The sequence below is a fragment of the Cavia porcellus genome, unplaced genomic scaffold (assembly GCF_034190915.1).
Source record: "Cavia porcellus strain 051 isolate PalLab524CR breed Dunkin Hartley unplaced genomic scaffold, mCavPor4.1 scaffold_17, whole genome shotgun sequence".
In the NCBI taxonomy this organism is placed as follows: domain Eukaryota; kingdom Metazoa; phylum Chordata; class Mammalia; order Rodentia; family Caviidae; genus Cavia; species Cavia porcellus.
This window is the reverse complement of record NW_026947500.1, coordinates 60723691-60736737: the sequence shown is the minus strand read 5'-3', so window position 1 is coordinate 60736737 and position 13047 is coordinate 60723691. Positions and strand designations below refer to the sequence as shown.

The window sequence follows — 13047 nt, the reverse complement described above, 5'->3', positions numbered from 1 at the left end:
GAGCCAGTTTTTCCAGCACCATTTATTAAAGAGACTGTCGTTCTTCCAGTGAACCTGCTTGGCTCCTTTATCAAAGATAAGGTGGTTGAGTTTGTTTGTAGTTGTGGTTGTATCTTCTAATCTATTCCATTGATCTTCGGTTCTGTTTTGATTCCAATACCATGTTGATTTTACTACTGTTGCTTTGTAGTATAACTTCAAGTCAGGGATTGTGATGCCTCCTGCTTTGTCTTTGCTGCTTAGAATTGCCTTTGCGATTCTAGGTCTCTTCTGGTTCCAGATGAAATTTAGGAGTGATTTCTCTAGATCTATAAGGTATGTTGATGGTATTTCTATTGGGATTGCATTGAATCTGTATAACAGTTTTGGGAGAATGGCCATTTTCACAATGTTTGTTCTTCCTATCCATGAGCAAGGGATGTCTTTCCATTTTCTGAGATCATCTTCAATTTATTTTTTCAGTGTACTATAATTTTCACTGTATAAATCTTTCACTTCTTTTGTAAGAGTAATTCCTAAATATTTCATTTTTTTTGCTTGCTAATGTGAAGAGTGTAGTTTCTCTTATTTCCCTCTCTGTGATTTTGTTGTTTGTGTATAGGAATGCTATTGATTTCTGAGTATTGATTTTGTATCCAGCCACATTACTGAATTCATTTATTGTATCTAAGAGTCTTTCAATGGAGTTTAGGGGGTCTTCTATGTAGAGTATCATGTCATCTGCAAACAATGATAATTTAACTTCTTCTTTTCCTATCTTTACTCCTTTTATTTCTCTCTCTTGCCTAATTGCTCTGGCTAGTACTTCCAGTACTATATTAAATAGGAGTGGGGATAAAGGACATCCTTGTGCCTGATTTTAAAGTAAAGGCTTTCAATTTGTGGCCATTTAGTATGATGCTGGCTGTTGGTTTATCATAAATGGCCTTTATTATATTGAGGTAAAGACCATCTATTCCAATTTTCTGTAAAGTTCTTATCATGATTAAATGTTGGACCTTATCAAAGGCTTTTTCTGCATCTATAGAAATGATCATGTGATTCTTATTTTTGGCTTTATTGATATGGTGGATTACATTTATTGATTTATGTATGTTGAACCATCCTTGCATTCCTGGGATGAATCCCACTCGGTCATGGTGTATAATCTTCTTGATGATTTGCTGGATCCTATTTGCCAATATTTTATTGAGGATTTTTGCATCTGTGTTCATTAGGGAGATCGGTCTATAGTTCTCTTTTTTAGTTGGGTCTTTCTCAGGTTTTGGTACTAGAGTAATATTTGCTTCCAGGAATGACTTAGGAAGGATTGCTTCCCTTTCAATTTCATTGAATAGTTTGAGGAGTGTCGGCATTAGGTCTTCTTTGTATTTCTTGTAGAATTCTGCAGTGAATCCATCTGGGCCTGGGCTCTTCTTGGTGGGTAAGGACATAATTACATTTTCAATTTCATTAGCAGAGATTGGGTTATTCAACAGTGTTACATCCTCTTGATCTAGCTTTGGTACTTCATATGCTTCTAAGAATCTGTCTATTTCTTCTGTGTTATCAAGCTTTTGAGAGTAGAGGTTTTCTAAATAGGTGTTGATGATCTTCTGTATTTCTATTGGGTCTGTAGTGATTTCACCATTTTCATTTCTTATTGCATGAATTTGAGCTTTTTCTTCCCTTTTTAAAATAAGGTTGGCTAGGGGTTTATCAATTTTATTTATTCTTTCAAAGAATCAATTCTTTGATTCGTTGATTCTTTGGATTGTTTTCTTAGTCTCTATTGCATTGATTTCTGCTCTGATTTTTATAATTTCCTCTCTTCTTTTGGCTTTGGGCTTGACTTGCTCTTCTTTTTCTAGCTGTTTGAGGTGTAGCATCAAGTTATTTATTTGTATTCATTCTGTTTTCCTGATGTGGGAACTCAGTGCAATAAATTTTCCTCTCAGGACGGCTTTCATTGCATCCCACAGATTCCGGTAAGTTGTATCTGCATTTTCATTTTCTTTTAGGTATTGTTTAATTTCTTCTTTAATTTCTTCTGTGACCCACTGATTACTCAAGAGTGTGTTATTCAGTTTCCATGTGTTTGCGAGATTTTTGCAGTATCTTTTATCATTAATTTCTAATTTCAGAGCGCTATGATCCGATAACATGAATGGGATGATTTCAACTCTTTTGCATTTGCTTAAACATGTTCTGTGAGCTAATATATGGTCTATTTTAGAAAATGATCCATGTACTGCTGAGAAGAATGTGTATTCTGATATTGTTGGGTGGAACATTCTGTGTATGTCTATCAAACCCATTTGTTCACAGGTGTGATTCAGTTCTGTTATTTCTTTGCTCATTTTCTGTCTGGTTGATCTGTCCCTTGGTGTCAATGGCATATTAAGGTCTCCTGTTACAATTGTGTTACTGATAATTTGAGTTTTCATTTCTGTTAATAATTGTTTTATATAACTGGGTACTCTGGAGTTTGGTGCATATATATTTAAGATAGTTATCTCTTCCTCTTGGAGTTTTCCCCTTACGAGTATGTAGTGACCTTCTTTGTCCTTTATGGTCATTGTTGGTTTAAAGTTCACGTTGTCTGCTAACAGAATGGCTACTCCTGCCTTTTTTTGGATTCCTGCTGCATGAAGAATTGTTTTCCATCCTTTGACTTTCAGTCTGTGAGTATCCTTCTGGGTTAAATGGGTTTCCTGTAAACAGCATATGGTTGGATTTTGTTTCTTGATCCATTCTGCTAGTCTGTTTCTTTTGATTGGTGCATTGAGACCATTTACATTAATGGTTATTACTGTTAAATGTTGGTTAATTGTAGGAATGTTATCTCTCTGCTGTTGCATCTTTATCTTTCTGTTCTGTTTAATTATTTGCTTTGCTTAGTGGTTTTTTCCTTTGTGTATCTAAACTGTCTTTCAATATTTTTTGCAGGGTTGGTTTGGTGTTCATGAAGTTCTTCAGCTGTTCTTTGTCATGGAAGTATTGTAGTTCACCATCTATTTTGAATGATAGTTTTGCAGGATATATCAGTCTTGGTTGGAAATCATTTTGCTTTAGGATCTGGAATACTTCACTCCATGCTCTTCTTGACTTTATTGTTTGTGCTGAGAAGTCTGCTGTGATTCTGATAGGTTTTCCTTTATAAGTGATCTGTCTTTTCTCTCTGACAGCTTTTAATAATCTATTCTTGTGTTGGATGTCTAGGATGGTGATTATTATATGTCTGGGTGTAGTTTTATTTTGGTTATGACTATTTGGAGTTCTATGTGCTTCACTGATCCTAATGTCAGTTTCTGATCTCATGCTTGGGAAATTTTCAGCTATTACTTCTGTAAATATCCTCCTGACATCCTTCATGTTGTCTCCTTCTTTTTCATTAATCCCTATCATTCTTATGTTATTCTTCTTTGCATCGTCTTGCAGTTGTTGAATTGTTGTTTCCTGATTCCTTGTTATTTTTGCAAGATCTTTCCTTTCCTGTTCACTAGCTGCGATCCTGTCTTCAAGGTCTGAAATTCTATCTTCACTTTCATTAAGGTTGTTTTTACAACTTTCAGTGGAGTTTTTTATTTCCTGTACATCTCTGTGCATCTGCATTATGTATTCTGTTTGTTTCTTATATTGCTCATCTAGGGATTCTATCTTTTTGTTTAGTTCCTCCAATTTTTTATCTGTGTTTTCTTTAGATATATTTAGAATCTCTTTCATTTCTTTTATCATTTCTTCTTTTATCTGGGATATTATTTCAAGTTTGAATTTCTTTAAAGCTTCCTGGAGTTGCTTGTCAACTTCAGTAGCTATTGTGTCTGATATATGAGGAGGATGGGATATGTTTTCTTCTAAATACATTCCTCCTAGGGTTTCATGAGATGGGCTGGAGGTTTGAGGTTGTAATTTGGTCTTTTGTTTTGTCATTTTCCTATATTTCTGTGTTTCAAGTGTCATTTGAAAGCTTCCTCAGGATCTGTTGAAAATCCCCTTCTATGTTTGCAGCTACTGTGACTCTGGCACCACACTACCCCAAGCCATTGGGCCTACAGAACCAGTGGCCCTCCTCTGCCTGCTCAGAACTCCACAGTTCCAGACAAGCTGGGCCTCAGGGACACTGTGCACCTACCTGCCCCTTGGAAGGTCCACAGTTCTTCAATTTCAGCCGGCTTAGGGTACTCACCAGAGGCCTCGGTGCCTCAGGATCCTGTGGTCCCTCCCTGCTTCCATAGATATCCACAGTCCTCCAGACACACGGAGAGGCCGATGCAGGCACCCCAGATCCGCCCAGCTCCTCCTCTGTTTGACTATTGTCTCCTTTGGAAGTCCTGTAATGTTTACAATGCTTAAGTTTTATTGATCTTGTTCTCTACTGTTTTGTTTAACTTTATAATATATAATGAAATAGACAATTCTTTTTAAGGAAACAAGAGACATTGTTGATAACCATTGTTGATAACCTTGTACTCTGTTTTACATCATGTGCTATGTCTATCCTTAGTTTGACTGACAGCTTTTTTTTGCCATATTTGACTTTATTCTCCCCCCCAAAAAAGTAATAAGAACTAAGGAGTAATAAAACCCAAAAAGTGTAAATTTTGTTATAACAAAGAGAGGGAAAAAAAGAGTTCTAAATGATACAACAGCAAGAGTGTTTAGGGGTGTTAAATAACTGACCATATTAATGTTTTTGGTTGGATCATTGAACACAACTGTTTGCAGTCTCTCTGTTTGAATGTCCACTTTGTACACTTTGATACTGTGATTTGAGCAATTATCTCTAAGATGATAATACTATGTCTAAGATGATAATATGTAATCTATTAACTGGTGATTTCTTACTTTTTTTTGTAGTTCTGTATTACTTGTACCCTTACACTTGTTTTGTTTTGTTTTTTCTCTTTTTCCTTTTAAATAGAATTTTTAAAAAAATTGCACCTCCCAGCCCCTGTGCAGCTTCCAGAAGGGGCACAGAAGTCCCCACTGGCACACAGGTCCCTGGAGGTTCTGTGCGTACATCACTGGGGGGATGCAGATGTCTGACACCAGGCACTGACTTAGCATGGGCCTAGAAGGCCACTCCTCCCACCTCCACCCTCTCAGCACCTGTCCAGGTGGCTCCCAAGGAGGTGGTGGACCCCTGCAGGGGCCAGGGCACCTTGCTGGAGTCCATCTGCCAAGCTTGGGGCATTGGCAAGGCATGTTGTACTCCATCCCGTCGCTGCAGCCCGGGGGAGAGAAAGACGAGGACGACAGGGAGTCCTAGGGGCTGGGACCCCTCGAACTCCTGCAGCCCAACTTCGCCTGTTCTTACAAGCATCCCAGTACCATGCAGGGCCCTGTGGCTTCCCCATGACACAGCGCTGTCCTCTCTAAGGGGAGGAAATGCTCCAGGAACCAATAAAGCGTGGCAGGAGAAGCTGCACAAGCCAGGAGTGCATGATGGACTGGGAAGGGTGGCTGGGCAGGATGCAGAGGTCTCCTGGAGCCTGGCCTGCCCGCTCTCAGTGGGTTCAGAGACTCGGCACGAAGGCCCCTTTCTCTGTATTGGGGTGAGAGGAGGGGAGCCAAGAGCAGGAGTGGCTGCGGGGGAGGGGAAGGCACCTTTCCATGGCGTGTCTAGGGGAAGGGCACAGAGTCTTCTGCCCTTCTGTGCTGAGGGAAGGGGCACGGTGGACCTCCACATAGGAAGGTGGGTGTTTAGAGCAGTGGGGACTGCTCTTGTGCCCAGGCAGATCGTGAGCTGCCCTGGGCTGGGCCCCAGTGTGGCAGGACCCAATGTTCCATCCACTCCTGCTGGCTTCACTGTGCAACCCTGATCCTGGCAGCTTCTGGCTCAGGGTGGGGGCTGGTGGGGACTCCAAAGGCGGCACATAGCAGGGACCAGGGCCGGCAGCGATGAGGCTGCCATCAGGAGGGCCCCGCCTTCTCCTTGTGAAACTGCAGGCACAGGGAAAGGCTATGAGCAGCCAAATCTCGGGCTGAGGGGCTGGGAGCCGGGAAGGAGAGGGCCGCCTGACCTTCCGCAGTGCAAGGAACTGAGCGCCAAAAGTGGCTTTGATCTTGACACAGTCTCGGATCCAGGCCGGCAGCTTCGCCAGCACTGGGGGCCTGGTGTAGTGCTGGTCCAGGAGCACAATGCTGGCAAAGTCCCTCTGGTGGCGGATGGCCCTGCTGGGGCCAGAGTCGGGGCTCTGAGTGACATCTGCCCTCCCTACAGCACACATCCCAGGTCCCCTCCTGTAAGGAAGGTCTCTCCTCTTGTCACCCCTCCCCAACACCCATCCAGCCCTGGCTGTTCATCCCAGGGCCAGAGCAGCCGCAGCTCACTGATGGACTGGTTGACAGCCTTCATGCACAGGTTCTCCAGCAGTGCCTTCCCTGGGGGCACCTGCCCTGGGCTCCTGGGCTGCAATGGTAAAGGAGACACAAGTGTCTATCACCTGCCTGATGACCCTCCGGTCCCTGGGGATGACCCTCCTGACCCAGAAGGTGTGACGGAACCCCGTGGAGATGCCGAGAGGGCAAGGGTGCATCCATGCACCGCTGATGTAGACAGGCAGCATTCACACAGGGATCACAGTGCAGAGCCTGGCATCCCAGCCCGAGGGGTCACCCCACTCTCCATCCCCAGCCCTCCAACCCTCCGGAACCCTGCAGACTCACAAGGTGCTGATCCAAGTAGGCCATCTTCTCCTGCAGCTCAGGAGACTGGATGTTGCCCACCATTACCATGCACCTGGGGGACACGGAGATGACGCCTGCGTCTCGGCCTACCCTCTGCCCATTGGACCCAGCATGGACCAATGAATGGGGTCTCCAAGGCCTCAGCCTGGCTTCCTGTTCCAAGTCAGCCCGCCACTCCCTGCCACCCCCTCAACATCCTGAGCACCCTGCCTGCATACAGACGTTGAAGCGTGAGATCGAGGCAGGCGCAGGGACCCAGGAGGGAAGAGGGGTGCACCTACCGGCCCAGGTCGTCTGCGAAGTTGATCCCTTCACTCATCTTCCCTCCCACCACAGAGAGGAGCAGGGCCCCGGTCAATGGGCCTCCTGCCTGTCCACACCTCTGTGGAAAGACCCCATGCAGAGCACTGGGCTGGGGCCAGCAAGACACCAGGCCTGCATGGCCCCCGTGCCTGGCCTTCGCCCCTCATCTTAATGCATTTGGAATATGCGGCCAGGACCTGCTCCACTTGGCTGGCTCTCTTGGGCTCCTGGAAGAGCTGCAGGGAGAGACAGACTCCCAGGGAAAGGCTGAGGAACGTGGGCGCTCACATTGGCTCAAGGGTTTGGCCTGAACTCTAGGGACAGGCCACCCTCACAGCACCCAGCTTTGGGGATCCCTGGGGCCAGAACGCAGAGACCCTGGAAGGGGTGCAGGCAAGGGAGCGGGACAAGCAGCACCATTGGGTTCAGGGATCCCCCGGTTCTGCCACCCTGGAAACACCTGCTGGGTAAGGGGTCGCTCACCTTTTTCCTGACAGTCAGGCGGGCCAGCAGACCACTCTTGTCCCAGTGGCCAAGGACCTGGCGCTGGTACTCATAGGAAGGGAAGAAGCAGACCAGCTGCCCAGGGATCACGTTGCACAGGTTGCAGAGAATGCGCCCTGTCTCCTCCAGCTAGGAGGCAGAGAGGCCCTGAGGAGCAACGCCCAGGATACCACAGATGGGCTCCAGGCCAAGGGCAGAGCTCAACCCAGGGCATGAGCGGGCCCAGGAGCATGACAGACACCTGGCCCCGAGAGTGGCACGGGAAGGCACATGTGCCAGCCTCTTGCCAAACACACCTGTCTTTGTGACCCAGGTCCCAGTGCCAACACCTGAGAGAGGACTCTGTCAGGCCACCGAGTCCCCCAGGATCCCAGCATCCTGACCGCCAGCATTGAGGACAAAAGAGGTTCCTGTCTCCGGGCAGCAGTGGAGATGTGTCCCTAGCCCTGTGCCCGCCTGGGGTGGTGCTGACATTACTAAGGGAACCAGAGCAGTGGGCAGCCCCTCACCCTCTGGTCCTCAAGGGGCACCTGGAGCGCTGAAGGAAACTCACTTAAAGGTCCAGGGGCGGGGGTAGCTCACACCTTCATGACAAGTATCTAGAGACTCCACTCTTTGGGAGCCAGCTGGAAAGGGAGCCCTCATACTGATTTTCCAAATGCCAGGACCAGCCAGGTGACCCAGAGCTATGTGCAGCATGCGGGCTAGGGGCACTGAGCATGGCACCCACCATTGCAGGCAGCTTTCTCTGCTGGAAGGTGAACTCCAGCTGCTGGCCGGTGGGCCTACTGCAGAGGACCAGGGGCAGGATGTTATCTGGTGGGATCACACGACCTAGTGAGAAGGGGAGGGGTAGGAAACTGCTCCGCAGGCAGGTGGGGTCCAGGGAGGTTGTTCCCCACCCATCTGCACATAGAAAGGGGTCTATAGGACTGAGGGTCCCTGGGTGATGAAGATGGCAGATCACAGAGCATCAAAGCAGGAAGAGAGCAGATTACAAGCCGCCCTGTGGTGTCCCCACCCAGGGCCTGGCCAGTGGCAAACCCCAGTGAGCAGAGGTCACGGCATAGGGTCTGCTCACCACAGGAAAACTCCACCACGCGCTCGGATTGCGTCCCAGCCCAGGTCAGCAGCTGCTCCCGGAAGTCAGACACCTGCAGGCAGGGTTTGAGGTGTGTGATATCCTGAGGGCTAGGGAAAGGGACCTCAGGCTTGGTATGGAGGGCACAGAGGCTCGGCAGGGAGAACAGAGGGAGAAGTCTGGGCTGGTTGGCCACTGGGACACTGCATAGGAAATAAGCCCAGAAAGCCTAGTGCAGAATTATCAAAAAGAAAACAACCATTAATGACCTGCTGGCGGCCTCCTCAGAGGACTGAAGGAACACAAATAAAAAGGTGGCCGATTTGGCACAGGGTGTCTCAAGCCTGGCTTCGGGTGGAAATCATCACAGGAAAGTCTTTAGATCCATACAGCTCCCGCCTGTCCCTAAAGCTGAACCACTGATGAGGAACTGAGCTCGCAGACATTGCCTGGTGAGGGGGATACACAGTGGTCATGACCCCAGGGAGGGAAATGTCACTGTTAGCAGGTGACAAGCAGTTTCACTTTTCTAGACCTAGCAGTTACCTAGGAGTCTAAGCTTCGCACAGCTGACAGATGCAGCTTAGCCAGGCAGCTTTTCTTCCTCAGGGTGCCGTCTGCACAGTGAGATGGACCCGGGGAGGGAGGGAAGCTGCCTGCTGCCCGAGCAGCACCACCTCTACCCGGCACAGCACCCGGGGCCCCTACAGCCTACAGACCTCGCCCTCACCGTGCCACTGGCCAGCTGCCACCTGCACACTCCAGAAACCACAAGGCTACCACCTCTCCAGGACACAGGACAGAGCAGGCAGGCAATTATTTTAGCAAAAAAAAAAATCTCTCAAACCAAACACTAGACAGCGCCACCCAGCAAAACCAGCAGAAAGCTGCAGCCTCAGCTGAGGAATAGGATTCCCCACGGGGCAGGGACGAGTAGGCTGGGGGACAGAGTGAGAGTCCCCAGCTGTATTTTTATTAATAAGAGTTTTAACTTTTGAACTGCATGAGTGTTTACATGTTTTAAAAACGAAAATTAGGTCAAAAGGGAAAAAAGCAAGCTCTAACCACACTGAAACCAAGAAGTTCCTGGTGACTGGTTCCACTACCCAGAGAAGCACTGGGAGAAACATCTGATTTCAGACAGCAATGCACCCTGCCAGGGCAGAGCTGGCAGGCACAGCAGCGCCCCTTCCCTGGGCAGGTTTCCTGTTGGGGCAGGGATGCGATTCTCAGGCTGTTTAAGGATACTGAGAGATTAAATAGTTACGTTACGCTACCAAGAAACTACACGTTCATTCAGCAACCAAATACCAGGTATTTTTATGGCTGTCATCTTCACTGAACACACACTCATCTACTCCCCCGTGCTCTGCCTGCCCCAAGGGATCTAAATGTAAGGTCCAGGAAGTTAAGTTTTTATTTTGATTCGAAAATATCGATACACACTGTTGCTTTTCAACATGCATCTCCTCAGTGTCCCCGAGACACAGCCTAGGCACTGTGACAACTGGGAGCAGCTGGGTCACCCTGGCACCAAGTGCTAGGTGCTGCCCTCCACTGATGCATCTCTCTTCCCTGTGTGGAAATGAGGCAGCCAGGCCCGGGGTCTGGTCCACAGGACAAGAGTGGGTGGGCAAGGGCTCCCTATGCTGATTCAGAGACCATGTGATCATCAAAGAGAACTCTAAAGCAAAGAATGAATAAAAATCTAGAAATCTGTGCAATAAAAAATAAATAAATAGAGCATGACAGTGGCTGCAGCAGGCACAGAGGCTGGGGAGGGCTCAGGACCCCAGCAGCCTGGGACAGCATGTGTCTGCCAGATGTGTGGCTGCGGACAGAACTCCTGGGCAGAGACCTGGCTGCACTTGCCACAGAAGTGCTGTTCAGAGCAGAGAAATGCCAGAGTGGTCCAAGAAATGCACCGAATCCATGGGATTGGAAGACAGCAAGGGGGGAGCCCAGACTTGTGTTTGGATGTTCCCCCAAAGGTGCCTGAGTCTAGAGTATGTGACTGATCCACAGTGCAATCCTTGAACTGAGGGTGGGTGATCACAAAGTCAGTCCACTAATTGGCTCGGCACCATCCAAATCCCAGCAGCCAGGATACAGCACAAGGCACAGAAAGAGGCTGTCTTCTCCCTGCTCCACTTGTTTCTGCTGTCTTTTGCTTGCTGTGAACGGCTTCTCTTCTGGCTTGTTACTCTGCCTTGGACCCAGCCTCTACAAACTGTGCCTTGGGCTGAAACCTCTACAAACTGGGAGCCAAGGAAACCTCTCTGCTTTTTAACTCCGGGAATTGTGTCTCAGCTATAAGCAAAAAGTAACTGAGACAGGGGAGTAAATGCATCCCCGCTGACCAGGAAAGACATGTGTGCTACTGGCTTCTGAGTGCAAAAGGGAACAGTAATGGCACATACTGGTGATTCTGTTGTTTTTAAGATGCATACACACCTGTGAACCTTAACCCCAGAAAGGCCACTGCCGTGCCGCACGCCATGGTCCATCTCTGAGTGTGAAATGAGGACCTGCTTCTCCCCCACTGCTCCTCTCTGCTTTCTATGGTGAAACCCAAAACACCTACATTACACCAGCCTCAGAAGGTGGGCACCTCCTTGATGGGGCAGGAAGGGACCTCAGGGAGGCACCAAGGATCTGAGACACACAAAGGCTTTGTGAGGCCTCAATAGTGCCACCCAGGGGACACTACTGGGCCTGCACATCACTTTTGGGTTGGGGACCAGCTGGACAGGGAGGACACCTGACTGAGGCTGCTTCCTTCCCCTGGACCATCCCAGCACCAGGGACACAGGAGATGGGGGCTGGGGTCCTTACCGGCTGCATGGTGCCCCCTGCAATGACCATTGCCCGGCATTCTTTTACCACCTGGGCAAACTGCACGGCTGGATTCAGGAGCAAGAATTTGAGGCTGCTCTGGCTGAGGCTGCCTGAGAGGGGGACAGACAGAGGGGCGGGCCCAGCCTGAGCACAGGGCTCCTGGGTGCCCTGCAGGACACACAGGGGCCGGCATGGAACAGGGAGTCCAGCCTTGCTTTCCCTCCAGGACAAGTCTCCAAGGCAGACAGCACAGCCATGAAACACGCGTACACACACAGAGGCAAAGCATAGCCAAGTGCAAAGGGAGAAATCAATCCAGCTTACACAGCTGGAAGATGACTTCTTGCCCTTAGGACCACTGCCTGCCCCGACCACTGCTAAGCCGGGTAAGGCTGGGATGTGCCCAGAGCCCCCGGCACAGCTCCCTGCTGCAGCCCGGCCCTCTCTCAGGAAGCAGCCCAGCCAGGCTGCTCGGTACCTTGGCGGCTCAGGATGGCTCTGCCATCCTGGTTGGCAGTGGTGAGGGCTGTGAGGAAGCCTTCGATGTGCATCAGTGGGGAAGCAGCGCGCATGGCCTCAACCTCAGCCTCCTCTGGGGGGGCGGCGGCAGGAGCTGCATAGGGTGGAGGGAGGACAGAGGCCGGGACCCGAGTGAGGTCAGGTCCAGCGCTACCCAGGCCTGCAGCCCAGCTCGTCTTCCTGCCCTGAGACTCACTTTTGGTCACCCCCGGCTGCAGGCTCTGCAGGAATTGCTGGAGCCCTGCCAGTCTGGACTGCTCCCGGGATGGTGGGAGGATGGCACCATAGCGTTCCGTGAAGCCACAGAGCTGGAGGAGGAGAGAGGGTGGTGGTGTAACACAGGGACTCCACAGGGCTGCAGCCCACACCCCTCCCCCAGCCTGAGGATGAGGGACAGAGAGCAGCGGGGACCCCAGAGGCAGGATACCAGGCAGTGAGGGCCAGGACGGGGCCATACCTTCCTGCTGACCTTGCCCTTCTCAAAGTACTGCTGCACCTGCAAACGTGAGACAGAGATGGTCATGAGGAGGCTGCAACGTGCACTTTAGAAAGCAGCCTGGGGGTGGGCGGGCCCACACTATCAGCAGAGCCCAGCTTGTTGTGCTGCCGCGCCTGGCCATCGCTGTGCAGAGGAGGAGCTGGGCAGATCTGGGGTGCCCTCACCGGCCTCTCTGCGTGTCTGGAGGACTCTGGATATCTCCGCCCAGACTGTTGGAGTCCCCCCAGGCTTCCAACCATGTTGATTTTACTACTGTTGCTTTGTAGTATAACTTCAAGTCAGGGATTGTGATGCCTCCTGCTTTGTCTTTGCTGTTTAGAATTGCCTTTGCGATTCTAGGTCTCTTCTGGTTCCAGATGAAATTTAGGAGTGATTTCTCTAGATCTATAAGGTATGTTGATGGTATTTTTATTGGGATTGCCTTGAATCTGTACAGCAGTTTTGGGAGAATGGCCATTTTCACAATGTTTGTTCTTCCTATCCATGAGCAAGGGATGTCTTTCCATTTTCTGAGATCATCTTCAATTTATTTTTTCAGTGTATTATAATTTTCACTGTATAAATCTTTCACTTCTTTTGTAAGAGTAATTCCTAAATATTTCATTTTTTTTGCTTGCTAATGTGAAGAGTG

The 13047-nt window shown here is 49.0% G+C and overlaps 1 protein-coding gene across 1 annotated transcript; it reads right to left on the bottom strand.

Moving 5' to 3' along the window:
- Nucleotides 1–5616: 5616 nt before the first annotated feature.
- Nucleotides 5617–12440, bottom strand: LOC100729256 (ATP-dependent DNA helicase DDX11-like). Its single transcript, XM_063229105.1, has 13 exons — nucleotides 12375–12440; nucleotides 12114–12225; nucleotides 11877–12011; nucleotides 11396–11508; nucleotides 8561–8633; nucleotides 8210–8313; nucleotides 7459–7608; nucleotides 7147–7211; nucleotides 6954–7058; nucleotides 6652–6724; nucleotides 6312–6394; nucleotides 6006–6156; nucleotides 5617–5925 (listed from the first exon to the last, which is right to left on the bottom strand). The coding sequence occupies exons 1-13, from the start codon at nucleotides 12438–12440 to the stop codon at nucleotides 5896–5898; spliced, it is 1260 nt and encodes a 419-aa protein (XP_063085175.1). The 3' UTR covers nucleotides 5617–5895.
- Between the last annotated feature and the right edge of the window lie 607 nt (nucleotides 12441–13047).